General features: G+C 31.4%; 1 protein-coding gene across 1 annotated transcript; it reads left to right on the top strand.

The window, feature by feature from the left end:
• Positions 1-207: 207 nt before the first annotated feature.
• Positions 208-7,381, top strand: LOC120255288 (beta-glucosidase 22-like). Its single transcript, XM_039263140.1, has 13 exons — positions 208-251; positions 358-421; positions 521-579; positions 688-763; positions 906-977; positions 1,067-1,154; positions 2,071-2,329; positions 3,725-3,840; positions 5,435-5,658; positions 6,075-6,103; positions 6,199-6,301; positions 6,405-6,495; positions 7,127-7,381. The coding sequence occupies exons 3-13, from the start codon at positions 526-528 to the stop codon at positions 7,347-7,349; spliced, it is 1,335 nt and encodes a 444-aa protein (XP_039119074.1). The 5' UTR covers positions 208-251; positions 358-421; positions 521-525; the 3' UTR covers positions 7,350-7,381.
• The last annotated feature ends 8,825 nt before the right edge of the window (positions 7,382-16,206 follow it).

Here is a 16,206-nt window from a genome sequence, read left to right as displayed (position 1 = left end):
AACATTTATTATTATTTAAAAAAAAAATTCAAATATCTAAAAGATTTATATATATCGATGGGGAAGCATGCATTGGAGATAAAGAATCAGGGATGCAGGGAAAGAGAACATTAATGGCTTCAATACTACTTTAACCTTTTCTCATATTATTGCATTTGTGGTTGTGCTCAGCCCAAAGTTCTCCTCCGAACTTCACCAGGAATGACTTCCCTTCAGACTTTGTTTTTGGAGCTGGAACTTCAGCTTATCAGGTCCTCAGTTCTTCTTCTTCTTCTTATTTTATTTATTTATTTATTTTGGTAGATTGATTCAGAGATGAGAATGATGAATCTAAAAAAAATGGTTGTTTGTGTATAGGTTGAAGGAGCAGCAGCTGAAGATGGAAGGAGTCCATGCATTTGGGACACTTATACTCATGCAGGTTATTCTTATTAAATTTCATTTTCTAGTTTTAATTTGTCTGTTTTTCCTTCAATACAAACATTGCCTAAAAGTTTTTAGAGATTTAAAAATGTTTCAGGGAAGATGCCAGACAAGAGCACTGGAGATATTGCTTCAGATCAATACCATAAATATAAGGTTCCAAAAATAACATCATCACTTGATGATATCACATCTATTTATATTTAATTTTTTTCCTTTGCAGTTTTATTTTATATATATATATATATGTATATATTATTGTAGGAAGATGTGAAGCTCATGAGTGATACTGGATTGGAAGCATATAAGTTCTCCATCTCTTGGTCAAGACTTATCCCAAGTATGATGAATTAAAAATTTTCACAATATCTTTTTATTTATCATTTGCTGAAATATTTGTAATTTTTCATATTTACAAACATTTCTCTTCATCATTTTACTATTTTTAATTACTCTATTGATTTTTGTCTATGATTTGTTAGATGGCAGAGGTGAGATTAACCCGAAAGGACTGGATTACTATAACAATCTCATCAACCAACTGATTGAAAAAGGTTAATTTATTTCAATTGCAAATGTCTAAACTTAGTATTTTTAACATTGTTTTTTTAATTTCAGTGTTGATTTATTTTAAATTAAATAGGAATTCAGCCTCATGTTATGCTTTATCATCAAGATCTTCCTCAAGTGCTTGAAGATGAATACAACGGCTGGTTGAGCCCCAGAATAGTGTATGTCAGAAGTCTTGCCTTCTATTAATTACTTTTTTTAAAATTAAACATTTAACTTGTTACCAAACAAATTAATTAGTATCATTTTGTTTTATAAATAAACTCTTAACATGAAAATTCTTAGGCCGGGGTAAGTATACCTGTGGCCACTTATTTATTTATTTATTTATTTTATACTCTATTTATTTCAATATGAGAATTAAATTGATTTTTTTTTATTTTTTATTTTTTATTTTTTATATGAAGACCAAAAATAAACTCGTACTAACTCATTAAATATTTCTTCTTATACCATCGCCTGTTACTAAGCTTTTCGATTGACTATAAATAATTAAAAAAAACAAAAATCATTTGTATACCCTATAACAGTATGTTAATATGCTCTTATAAAGACTAAATTTAATTGCTTGTCATTTTTGTTGAAATTTTTTTTTATTATTTGCCTTTTATTTTATTTTTTTGTATTTTTTTTCTTTTAAAACAATTAGTTTAGTTTTTTATAAGTTGACTTCTAACCATAAAGATTAAAATATAAACAAAACAAAATTGATTTGTAGAAGTAAAAAAATGAATATGATTTTTTATATGAACATATATAGCTAAAAACCGAAAAGAAATTAATGGGCGTTGGTATAAGTAGTAATTGTCGGGATCACTTAATAAAGTGGTTTTTAAGATCAAATCTTTGTATATGTAAAACACATCAATTGAAAGAGATTTATTCTTATAAACATTTCTTAGAATTTTGTTCATAATTAGTTTAGAGCTCTAGCGGTTAGAAAACCAGTGGGTTAAAGAACTAAAACAAAATTAAAAAAAAAATAAAAGAAGTTTATTTACATAATATTTTCAAAAGTAAAAATAAAAAGCACGCTATTTTTTTCTTGTTTGATCTATCACTTTCTTTGTTTGTCAGGGATGATTTCACAGCATATGCAGATGTGTGCTTCAGAGAATTTGGAGATAGAGTATATCATTGGACAACCATAGCTGAAGTAAACGTCATGGCCAAAGCATCTTTTGATCTTGGATATTTTCCACCTCAAAGATGTTCAAATCCGTTTGGAGTCATCAACTGCACCTCAGGAAATTCCAGCACAGAGCCATACATTGCCATTCACAATGCATTGCTTGCTCATGCTTCAATTTTTCATTTATACAAAACAAAATACCGGGTATATATGCATATATTCCAATTCATTTTTTTGTTTACAAAAGCGTCTAGTGCGGTCTTACTAAGGTAGTGTTTGTTTGAAGGGATTTGGAGTTACATGTAACTCCAAATCCCTTACCTTTTTAAAATCCGGTGTTTGTTTTGATGTATTTCATTTTTCATGTGCTTTTGAAATCCCATCATTGAGGGATTTTGGTTTACGGTCAAAATGACCGTAAAACCAAATTCCGGGAGTTCAAAACCAGTATATATGCATATATATATATATACATATACATATACAGAAATCTATATGTATACATATATATACATATACATATACATATATATATACATAAATCTATACATATACACATATACATATACACATACACATATACATATATAGACATATACATATATACACATATACATATACACATACACATATACATATACACATACACATATACATATATAGACATATACACATACACATATACATATACACATACACATATATACACATATACGTATATGTATACACATACATATACATACATATATATATATAAATCTATACATATACACATACACATACACATATACACATATACATATATACACATGTTTTCAAATTCCAGATTTACAAATCCTTCCAAACAAACATAAAATCTTATAATCAAGTAATTCGAGTCTACATCCAACCAAACACATAGATTATGGTCGTATTTTGAGACCAAGATATTCAAGGATTCGTTTATAGATCGCATCGCGAATTTAAATTCGATCCAACCAAAGCAGCTACCCAAAGGGGGATTTTAAAGGGATTGGAGGGGTGGAGACCCAATACTAGTAGACTAAGAGATCTTTGACAGTTATATATATTTTTTTACTTCTATGCATTCTTTACCCTCTTTTAACAAAATAGTTTTTATTTATGCATTGTGAAAGAATTGATCCCTAGACCTCATGAGAGTCAATTTAGTAAATGACTTGGGTATGGCTGCGGTGGCAAATATAATTTTTGTATGCTTATATCTACACCTTCTTTCCTGCAATACAATGTGAAAAATTAAGGCATAATACCCTAGTTGGTCCCTCTACTTTTCTCTCTCTTTCCTTTTGGTCCCTATACTCAGAAATACTCCCGACTAGTCCTCCACTTTGAAAATGTGCTGACTTAGTTAAAAAGTCCACAAGTGGTCCCTCTACTTTTAGAAATGCTCATTTAGTCATCTGCAAGTGGGCGCAGTTTTTCTAAAGTAGAGGAGGCCAAATGACAGTTTTTCTAAATGGGCGCATTTTTCATGGGATAAGTCGTCGAGCAGTCGAGAAGAGACGAAAAGAAGAGAAAAACTATGAGTATTTTCAGTGATTATACCAAAAATTAATGTCTAGAATATGTTGTTTACAGGCTTTTCAACGTGGTTGGATAGCCTTGAATGTCTACACAGCGTGGTATACTCCATTCTCCGACTCCAAAGCTGATATTCAAGCAACAAAAAGAGTAATAGACTTCGAGTTGGGATGGTGAGTGTATATATCCTTTTTTTTTTTTTAACAAATGTGGATAAACCACGTGTTATGTGAAACGCAACCACAACCTCATCAATATATGTGCCCTCATTTTGCGTAGGCTGAGGTTTGAACTCATCTCATCAACGAAGCACAAACACCTTACATAAAAAATCTGTTTCTAATGATCAAACGGTCGTTGTCTATATATATCCTATTTATATTATGAAAAATGCATAATATATTAGTGTCATTGGATATTTAGTACTTTTATTTATATTAAACTAAATCAACTGAGTTAATTCCATGTTGATTTCACAACAAATAAAAAGGAAAAGGTTGCGGAGAGAGAGAGAAACCTCCCAAATTATAGAAACTTCTTTTGTTACCCAACTTACATATATTTAATAACAGTCACCGCTATTTAGTACCTAATAATTATAATAAGTTCACATAGGATGAAATTACTTGGAAAATGAAAAGTTGACATGGTATCACGGAGCATCTCGTGGACAGAATCTAATTACATCTAGCTGTTATGTGTGGATAATTGTCGTAGGATAAAAATAATTTCAATATAAAAACTTGTCTCTATTTACCTAGTAATTATAATTCCTGTAGGACGAGTGTAAGGGTAGACGTGAGGCCGTGACAATGAGCACACTTGAAAACGACATTTGACATAGCATCTACTGGTTACCATTTATTTTATTTAGGTGCTAATATTGATATAAATTAAACATATTATTTTGACATGATTCAATTTACCTACATATAAGTACTAATATTTAAATTTACTAAATTAATTAATATTCGGCTATTATATTTTAACATTAAGAAGTGGTAATTACTATGCTACACATTGATAATTCTGGTACGAAAGCCTTATCCTCCTTATATACTATATATATACATATATAGTATATATATGATTTTCTGGGTAAGAACTTAGCTTTCTAAATTCTAGGCTAACGACTGCTACTCATAGGGATGGTTTGCAGATTTTAACAATAAAATATTGCGCTGTTATATCATTAGGCACTGTTAACCACTATAATATATGGGTTCAAGTCATTTTGCGTACACAAATAATTGTTCACTAGGGATACATATTTATTTACAACCATTGGATCCGTCAATATAATGTACGTACACAGATGACTGACTGTTTATTAGGATGTTTATTTACAGCCGTTTGGATCATTCTTCTGTATACGTACACAGATGACTGTTTGTTTATTTATCGTCGTTGGATGATGATTCAATGGCTATTGTTTATACAGTACTGTACAGATTTATTGTGTATGATTACTATGTAAAATACTTTGGCATTGTTTGAAATTGTTCATGCATGGATCATAGCCGTCGGATAGTAATCCAACAGTTTCTGTGGAAGTCTCGAGATTTGAAATTTAAGGACATCCCCAACTGATGGGTTCTCATAAGTTATAATATATTGTTAACAATTGTTGAGCACTGTATATGAATAGATAGTGGTTGTTAAATACAAATCTAACTGCCATTGTGGGACGTCTGTGGAGGACACATGCTTATATATATATATATATATGATATGTATAAAATTTGATGAGTTAGCATGACATTACAGGATTGTAGATCCATTGGTGTTTGGGGACTATCCAAAGACAATGAAGAAAATAGTGGGATCAAGACTCCCAGTTTTTACCAAATCTCAGTCAGAGTATGTGAAAGGCTCATTTGATTTTATTGGTTTGAATCACTATAGTTCATCCTTTGTTGCTGATAACTCTGTTGAGGCTCTTGCAATGCCCGTTAGAGACTGCATTAGTGACATGATGGCTACTTTCACAGGTTTCTCCACTATTCTTTTTCTTTTCTATTTTTGTGAACATATGCTTAATTTCTATGCTTTCATCAATAAATTTTAATTGTTGGAGATCGATTTAAGTTATAAAAATTCATTTATTGTTGTTGTTATTGCACCGTAAAGATGGAAATTAATCGGCGGAGTTGCTTAACTCAATTTAGCTTGTATTATTAAATAGATTTATATACTTTGAACTATATAGTTGTACTCAATTGAGCCAAACTTAGCTTGTGCTTGGTTTTCTAGCTAAAAATCAAGAGTTTGATTCCAAAGTTCAAAATTTTAAGTCTAAGTTCGAGCTGCTGTCAATTAGCTTTATGAATTAACAGTCTTAAATAGTGAGCATTGTATTGAATTGTATTTTTATTTATATATTTATTATTATTATTATTTTTGGCAGCGTCAAACAATATAACACCAAGTGACCAGGTGAGATCGATGGATTTTGCTTGTTTCGTAGTATGAGTTAGTGTTATATATATGTGTGTATATTTAAAATTGACTAAAATTAAGTTTGAAACCAGTACATTCCAACATCAATTCCATATCGTCCAGATGGGTTGAGTAAAATGCTGGAATATTTCAAGCAAAAATACAAAAACCCTCCCATTTATGTCCAAGAAAATGGTAAGACACTGTCTCTTTTATTAATCCAAATGAAAATTAATTTTCTAATTTTATTGGTAAATCGTATGATGAGGACTAAGCTCTTGTGAATTATCATTTTTAGGTTGTGGTCTTGGCTTGGAAGACACAATGAATGACACTTACAGGATTGATTTTTTGAATGGTTACATTCGAAGTACCTTGGAAGCTATCAGGTTTGTATATATATTTATATATATAAGAGGAAATTGCTTGCAAAAGCCTATAAACTGAGTAATTATTAATATAATTCTAAATAAATCATATAATTTTTTTATACCCTTATAAAAAACTTGTTCTTTGCTTATACTCGTGCTCTTATATAGTTGGAAATTCACTTAAAAATCTCATGAAATTATATAGTAACGCTTTTTTTATTTTCCAAAATGATTGAAGGGTGAAGTTAAATGATGGAGAAGTCTTTTCATAAAAAATGTTTATTTACTGTTTATTTGACGGGCATATAAGAAAATATTACTTTTATATGAGTTTATAAAGTCTTTTTTTCTCTGAAGGGCATGAAAAAGTCTTGAAAAATGCTATTAGACTTTTTAATTTGATTTTATATAGTTTTGGGGCACAAAATTATCATATAATTTATTAGTTATTGAAGAAAATCTTAAAATTTGATTATAAATTATTAATAACAATTGGTGAGAATAGTGGCGATAGAACATAAAACCATACTATAGTTTTCCTCATATATTTTTGTAATTTTTCAAACCAATAGTAAATGGCTTAAATGAAAATAACTCTTCTACAGAATTATTATAGGTAGAAAATAAAGTTAGTTTTGTTTTGTTGTAGGAATGGAGCAAATGTGAGAGGATACTTTGTGTGGTCATTTATGGATGTTTTTGAGTTAATGGGTGGATATCAATCAAGATTTGGGCTTTATTTTGTGGATTTTGATGATAAAGACCGCAAAAGAATTTCAAAATTATCAGCATATTGGTACTCAAACTTTCTCAAAAGGAAAAATATCAAAGAATTGCAGGAAGTTCAAAATGTTGCTCTTGATTTGATTTAAAGTGAGTCATCTCATTTTGAAAATTCTTGTTTTTATGGTTTAATTTTACTCCGTACAAAGACTGAATTGAAGATGTTGTTTATCTATATAAATAAATATGGATTTGCCATTGTTTTTGGGTTTTGAAATAATTAATTGATGTAATGCAAGAGCTTGTTTTGGTGGATTGTGTTAATGTTTATCTATAATTATATTATTATTCTTCTTCTTATTTTATTATTACAAAATTATATAAAATAATTTAAATATTAATACATAGATAATGTTTTGATTAGAGAATCAGGAATATCCTTAATGTTTTTTTTTAAAAATTTATATTTTAAAAAGGATTACATACATAGATAATGGTAATGTTTATCTAAATTATTAAACAAATTATTTATAAAAGGTTTAAAATTTATTTATTTATTAAACAAATCCAGATTTTAAAACAATATATGGAGTGAAAAATAAAATCTCAAAAGCCTTAAATCAACTTTAGAAAACATGTTTAATGTTGAAATGCCGCACATTCCGCTCACACACACACACACACACACACACATATATATATATATATATGTATATGTATAATATTGTAAGTTATTTTTTTTCATCCTACCTTATTAGGATTGGCTAGTGAAAAAAAGTAAAAAAAATGTTTAATTATTGACATCAAGTGAATATTAGGGATGACAACCGGATCCATACCCAGTAGGTATCTGCAAAAGCAATAATGATGTTTAAGCCAAATAGCCGAATAGATTGGTCGAATAGATAGGTTGAATTGGTAGTCCAAATGGCATGGATGCCAAAAGAGAGAATTAATAACATGTATGCTGACATGATATCTGAAAAACTAGTATGCCCTACAAAGCCAATTTTAGTTATTGTTTAATAATAAAATAGTTTTATTTCATTGCACCCATAATTATGGGTATTGTATTATTCATGTTTGATGATATCTTATTATGGGCTTGCATTGTATAAATTTTAAATTAATGATAGAGATCATTAAAGTGAGACATGATTATCTATGTTCCTTGCAACCCAAAATAGTTCACAACCTAAGAGATAAAATATGATTTTGTATTCATTATTGGTTGTCACATGTTGTACTACTATATGTGATAGAGTGGTATGTCTCAGCCACTAGAGTGGAGACTCTTAGAAAAATTGTGGATATTTGTAGTTGACAAATATTGAACTGGACCATACAGAACTCTTAAACCAAACACTGTCATAGAACAAAAGAGTTATTCTGTTATAGAAAATCCTTATTACCTGAAGATGTTATTAAATCTTATGTATAAATTATATTACTTTGATAGTGTCAACCAGTGATGCTAATTACAGGCTATATACGGACATATTGGGTTATATAATAAATACATGAAGGTTTGTAGTCATCCAAGATGGGATTTATCACTCCTATTGTAGGAGAGAATATTCTAGATTATGTTTCTTATGTGGTGGATAAATCCGGCCGGTTAATTTTTTAAAAATATTTTATTATATATAAAATATATATTATTATATATTTTTCTTAAATTGTCTTATGTCCAATAGTGTAAAGAAACACACATATAAGTGGAGATCGACAGTGCCAATGGTGGTCTAATTATCCCATTTATATGGAATATTTATTGATAGAAGGACTAATATGTAAAATATTATATTGGGGGTCTCACATATGAATATCTCTAATCTTTAGATTAAATTGCAATTTGTTGCTGGACATGATTGTGATTATAAAATTAGTATGGACTAATTTGCTAAAGATGTAGTGATCCCAAACGGGTCCACACTACATGTTCTAACCTTATCCGAATATATTTACTCCCTATAAATATGTGATATGAGATTAGTGTTTCTAAATTAATTTGATTTGTGATTGCCATCAAAAGACGGCTACGGCAAAATCCTAATATTCACAATAGTTGCTTGGAGCAAAAGAAGCCTTCACTTCTTCCGGATCAAGGGTGAAAAGTTCGAGAACATTGCGTGTGCGCGTTGGAGGATTTTGGGCTTGTGAAATCTCTGTGAGGTAACCCTGATCTTTCACATATATTCATGTGTTCATGTGATCGATCCTTGATAATTAATCAATTGTTGATTAAATATTAATTAATTATAATTGATAGTCCTAATTTGATTAAAACGATTTTTCCTAACCCTAATTTGATTAGATCGATAATTACTAATAATGTCAACTTAGTATTCACATCATTCGACCCATCAATTCAGCCTAAATATCATTACTTCTGCAGAAAAAGGAAAAAAATACCATGATGGGTAAGATAAATATTCGCACTCACACACACACACATATATATATATATTTGTTTGTTTATTTAGTTAAAACATAAAGATGTTTCAAATTACGTGGGGGTTGTGTGCAAAAGCCAATAAAATTGGGTCGTAAAAGTAAAAATATATCCTTTACAAGTAATGAATGACTCATCCCTTATTTGGATGAGAAATCTTATATCTCACAGTCTCGGTTTCCAAAATAGAAACTCTCATATCACAATCGTCTCTGTTAGACATATATGCATGTATATGATGTGTAAAAGGTTATACTTATAGGGATATATGTATTGTAGTGTGTTGGTTCCTATATGTAGACCCAATGGTCATACATGATTATTGTTCAAGGTATATGGACTTGATCCATTTCATCTTCTTGTCCCAGTTATCCTATCCTGGGGCTCATTCTTAGAACAGGGCGCTAAACGCAAGCATTGTCACATCTTAAAGACGTACTCTTCTTCTCGGAGCTTTTCTCCCTCCTCATTTCAGGGTTAACATTGTTAGCAATATTGTTTATCTCATTAACCTACAACCTTCCTTTCACCTTCATAGTCGTAGCCCAAGTGAGTGTCTCAATGAGACACTTCCCCGCACTGATTATCTTCGTATTTTTAGCTATCGCTGCTTTGTTTTACTCTCACCTCGAGAGTGGACAAAGTTTACTACCTAGTCAGTTTCTTGTGTTTTTCTTGGTATACCCTTGAGCATAAACATCATCGTTATTATAATCAAGTTACTCGTTGTATTTGCATCTCCTGTGATACCACATTTGATAACTCCACCCCTTTTTATACTTATCCTTTTTCCATAGATTCTCTCTTTCCGTCAGTCCCTTTGTCCTTCCTTTTTCCTACCTCTTCCATTGAAGATGCTTCCCCTGTGTTATCTTCTCCTCCATCACTTGACCCTCCTTCTGAGCTTCTCTCTTACTTCTTTCCTCTTTTGTCTATTGAGTCTCCCACAGTGCCTTCCCCTCCTATCTTGCTACTTCCTGCTTACCTGCATATCATTTTTCTTACCACCGTCGAGATCCTGTAGTATCTCCACCTCGGCTGGTTTGCTCTGACGCATCTCCTGCTATCGATCAGACTGTTGAGGTACCTTCTCACACTCATTCTTTACATTATCGCTCTACCTTATATCCCCCTGCTTGTTACACTTCTGCTAGCATAGTATTTTAGATACCCTTGAGCCAGGTACCTATGGGAATGTGGTTCGATTGCCTAAGTGGCGGACTGCTATGGTAGAGGAGCTTGATGCCTTATCTCAGACTCATACGTGGGGTCGCTAGATCTACTATGTGAAGACCCCTTCTGATGGGTCTCTCGAGCGCTATAAAGGGCATTTGGTTGCTTGTGATTTTCTGCAAGAGTATGCTCGTGACTATGAGAAGAATTTTTCCTAGTGGCCCATATGCACACTATGCGCACATTAGTTGCTGTTGCGGTCATCCGTGGATGGGTCCTTGATTAGCTTGATGTGAAGAACACATTTCTTCACAAGGACTTGAAGGAGAAGATTTACATGGCTCCTCCTCCTGGCCTTCGGGTGTCTCCATGCCAAGGTCTATTTGTCATCTTTGTCGTGCTCTTTATATATGGTCTCAAATAGGCCCCATAAGCCTGGTTTGAGTGGTTCATAACAGTAGTTGAGGCTCCCGGTTCTACTACTTGCATACATGACTCGATAGTTTTTGTTTATTTTTCCTCTCAGGGCTGCACCATTCTTCTGTATGTGGATGACATGATCCTTACTGGCGATGATTATGCTCACATAACCTTTGTAAAGAAGAAGCTGTGTGAGACATTCTTGATGACTAATCTGGGTCCACTTTGTTACTTCTTGGGTATCGAGATCACTTCTTATCCTAATGGCTACCTTTCTCTCTCAACAGCGTTACACTCTAGATCTACTTGCCCACTTTGGTTTGACCTATACCTGTACCATTGCTACACCGATAGAGCTACATTTGCAGCTTCGTGCTTCTAATAAGATTCTCTTATCTGAACCTTCTCATTATTGAAATCTAGTTGGTAGTTTGGTCTAATTGGTTGTTACTCGTCATAATATCTCCCATGTCGTTCATATTCTCAGTCAGTTCCTATTGATACTGACTTCTATACATTATGCTATCTTCTTTGGGTAATATAATATCAATTGGCAAAGTGAGATTGATGTATTTTTCTTGTTTCATAGTAGGAGTTAGTGTTACATTACATATATATATATATATATGTTTAAAATTGACTAAAACTAAGCTTGAAATCAGTTCATTCTAACATCAACTCCATATGATCCAGATGGGCTGAGAAAAATGCTGGATATTTCAAGCAAAAATACAAAAACCTTCCCATTTATATCCAAGAAAATGGTAAGACACTGTCTCTTGTATTAATCCAAATGAAAAATTAATTTTCTAACTTTACAGGTAAATCTTATGATGAGGACTAAGCTCTTGTGAATTATCGTTTTTAGGTTGTCATTGGAAGTACCTTGGAACCTATCAGGTTTATATATATATATATATATATAATATGATTACGTAACCTCACATATGAAAATAGAGGAAATTGCTTGCATAAACCCTATAAAATGGGTAATTATTAATATATTCTTAAAGAAATCATATAATTTTTTATATACGCTTATAAAAAACTGTTCTTTGCTTATACACGTGTTCTTATGTAGTTGGAAATTCACTTAAAAATTTCATGAAATTATATAGTTATGCTTTTCTTTTATCATTTGCCAAATTGATTGAAAGGGGGAGGTTAAATGATTGTGTAGTCCTTTTTATAAACAATTTTGATGACCGTTTTATGGAGGAATATATAACCAAATATCATTTTCATATGAGTTTATAATTTTTTTTCTTTAAAAATATTACTAAAGATTTTAATTTGATTTTATATTATCTTGAATCACAAAATCATCATGCAATTTATTAGTCACCGAAGAATATCTTAAAATTTGATAATAAATTATTAATAACAACGGGTGAGAATAGCAGTATTAGAACATAAAAACATATTATATTTTTTTCTCATATATAGTTTTGTAATTTTTTAAACCAATGGTTTAAATGAAAATAACTATTCTATAGAATTATTATTGGTAGAAAATAAAGTTACTTTTGTTTTGTTACAGGAATGGAGCAAATGTGAGAGGATACTTTGTGTGGTCATTTACGGATGTTTTTGAGTTAGTGGATGGATATTAATCAAGATTTGGGCTCTATTTTGTAAATTTTGATGATAAAGAGCGCAAAAAAAAAAATTTCCCAAATTATCAGTATATTGGTACTCAAACTTTCTCAAAGGGAAAATATCGAAGAGGGAGTTCAGAGTGTTGCTATTGATTCTTGTTAGTTTCGCCGGTGTGGTTTGTGGGTTTAGAGAACACTCAAACACTCATAGAGAACTCGCACAAATCAAACAAAAAGGAGATACACAAGATTGGTAACTCAGTTCGGCGTCCACTCACCTATGTCTGTGGGTCCAAGCCAGAAGATAAACAATCCACTAAAAGAGCTGAAAATAATTGAATACAAACACTTTGTCACTCACTCTCACAAATAAAAATCGTTATCCTCTCTAGATTGTCTAGTGCTCTCACACTCTCCTCCTCAAGAGTCGCACACAATCTCAGAGTAAGGTAACTTATATAGACGCCTCAACGTCCCAAATATAGTCCATACCTCTTTTAAAATCTCAACGGCTATCAATTTAAAAACCTTCCAAAATTAGCTATTGCAACTCCTACTGTAACATAAATTGTAACATGACCCTGACTGCTGACTTGACTAAGTTCTTGTTATGTTGTGAACGACCTCAAGACCCATCAACCTCCCGGTCATGCTTAGTCCGAGCAGCCCGATCTCCCGATCTCGACTACCGACAATTAGCCTACCTCCTTAATTCCTCACAACGCATTCCCCTCGGGAAAGGCACACATCCTTGTGCATTTTCATGAAACTTTCCAAACTTGATCTCCAATTCATCCAAGTTTGGTCTTCAAATCTTCCTAAAAAAGATTTTCAATCAATCATCTTAATCATGCCAACAATAGGCATGTCTTCAAATCTTATCCTTAATAGTTTTCCATCATACTCATTAAGATTTCTTCAAATCATACCTTCAATAGGCTTCCATCATACTCATTAAGGTTCCTTCAACAATGCAAATTAAAGTGCTTTTGCACTAACAATTCTGATTCAAAGTGAGTCATCTCATTTTTGAAGATTGATCATTGATTTCATGGTTTGATTTTACTTAATACATGGACTGAATTGAAAATGTTGTTTATTTATATAAATAAATACGGGTTTGATATTGTTTTTGGTTTTTGAAATAATTAATTGATGTAATGTCAGAACTTGTTTTGGTGGCTTGTGTTAATGTTTAGGTCAAAATATCAAAATGGTCCCTATATTTTGTGTTTTCTACCCTTTTAGTCCCTCTAATATAAAATCTGCCCTTTTAGTACTCGTATTTACACATTTTCATCTTTTTAGTCCCTCCAGGGCGGATTTTATACTAGATGGACTAAAAAGATGGGAAAATGTAAAATAGACGGACCATTTTGGCATTTTCATCTAATGTTTATCTATAATCTTATTATTATTATTATTATTATTATTATTTTATTACTTACAAAATTATATAAAATAATTTAAATGATAATACTATAGATGCGTAGTGTAATGTGTTGATTAGAAAATCAGGGATTTACTCATCCTTAATTTTTTTTTTAATTTATAATGGTAATGTTTATCTAAATTATTAAACAATTTATTTCAAAATTAGTTTAGATGGTTTAACAAATTATTTATTTTTTTTAAACAAATCCAGATTTTAAAACAATATATGGAGTGAAAAATAAAACCTCAAAGCGGTTAAATCATCTTTTAGAAAACATGTTTGTTGTTGAAATAGCACACATTACACACACACACACACACACACACATATATATATATATATAATATTGTAAGGCTCTTTTTTGCATCCTACATTATTAGGATTGGCTAGTGAAAAAAAAAAAGTTTAATTATTGATATTTTCAAGTGAATATTAGGGATGACAATCGGATCCATAACCTATAGGTATATGCAAAAGCAATAAAGATATTTATTCTGAATAGCGGAATAGATAGTTTGAATTGGTAGTCCAAATGACATGGATGCCAAAAGATAGAATTAATAGCGGGGATGCTGACATGGTACCAACTTGGCATTCACGCCATTCAACCTAAATATCATTACTCTTGCATAAAATACCCATGACGGGTAAGGTAAATACTCGTGCACGCACGTGCTCGCGCGCGCGCACATGCACACACACATATTTATATATATATATATTTGTTTATTTATTTATATAAAACTTAAAATTGTTTCAAATTACATGGGAGTTGTGTAGAAAAACCAATCAAAATAGGTCATAAAAGTAAAAATATATCCTTTACAAATAATGAATGATTCATCCCTTATTTGGATGAGAAATCTTATATCTCGGGGTCTTAGTTTTCAAAAAAGAAAAAGTATAATACTCGAATTAGTCCCTCTATTTTTCTCTCTCTTCCTTTTTGGTTTCTCTACTAAAAAATACTCCTTACTAGTCTCTCTACTTTTAAAAATATACCCACCTAGGGAGAAATGCTCCCAACTAGTCCTTCTACTTTTGAAAATAGGACTGTACTTTTGAAAATGAGACTAAGTTGGCCCATTTTCAAAAATAAAGGGACTAGTTGGGAGCATTTCTCCTTAAGTGGAAATATTTTTAAAAATAGAGGGACTAGTTGAAGCATTTTTGAGTAGGGGATTAGACCTGTCAATACGGGCCGGCGGGGCGGGCCGCCCATGAGCTACCAAACCCCGCCATTTGGCGGGGCGGGCCGGGCCAGCCCGCCATTTGGCGGGTTGGCAAAGTGCCAACCCGACCCAACCCACCTTGGGTTGGCGGGTTGAGCGGGCCGGCCCACTAAAAATATAAAACAATTAAAAATTATATATTTTATATGTTTAATAATTTTTTTTAACAAACCAAACCAAAAGATATTTATTAAAACACAAATCATAATACAAAAAACATTTAAAAAAATACTTTACATATGAGGTTATGATAAATCACACAACTAAGATAATAAAAATATAAAACAAGTAAATAATAACATATCCAACCAAGTTAATCAATTAAACCCAACATTAAAAAATTCCCACATGAATTAAACAACTAAAGACAAAAGAAATATCAATACCATGATACTACATAAAGCACATAAAACATTTATCCTCATTTATCATCCATTAAAAATTTAAAAGCAACAACAATTTCACACATGCCAACTCAAATTTCTAATTAATAATGGAAATCAACCATCTCCTTCCTATTTATAAGCAAAACCATCATTTAAAATTCTAACAAAAAGCATCTTAACATCAATAATAAAATTGTTTTTCAACCATGAGACAAACAAATATTTCATAATTCTTCATGTCTCTCTCCCTCTTAAGTCTTAAGACATACAAAATAGAGTTCATTACAAACTTAAAATCCATCAACCA

The sequence above is a fragment of the Dioscorea cayenensis genome, unplaced genomic scaffold, assembly GCF_009730915.1.
Source record: "Dioscorea cayenensis subsp. rotundata cultivar TDr96_F1 unplaced genomic scaffold, TDr96_F1_v2_PseudoChromosome.rev07_lg8_w22 25.fasta BLBR01000927.1, whole genome shotgun sequence".
In the NCBI taxonomy this organism is placed as follows: Eukaryota; Viridiplantae; Streptophyta; class Magnoliopsida; order Dioscoreales; family Dioscoreaceae; genus Dioscorea; species Dioscorea cayenensis.
The sequence above is the reverse complement of the archived record's forward strand: the minus strand, read 5'-3'. Positions and strand labels throughout refer to the sequence as shown.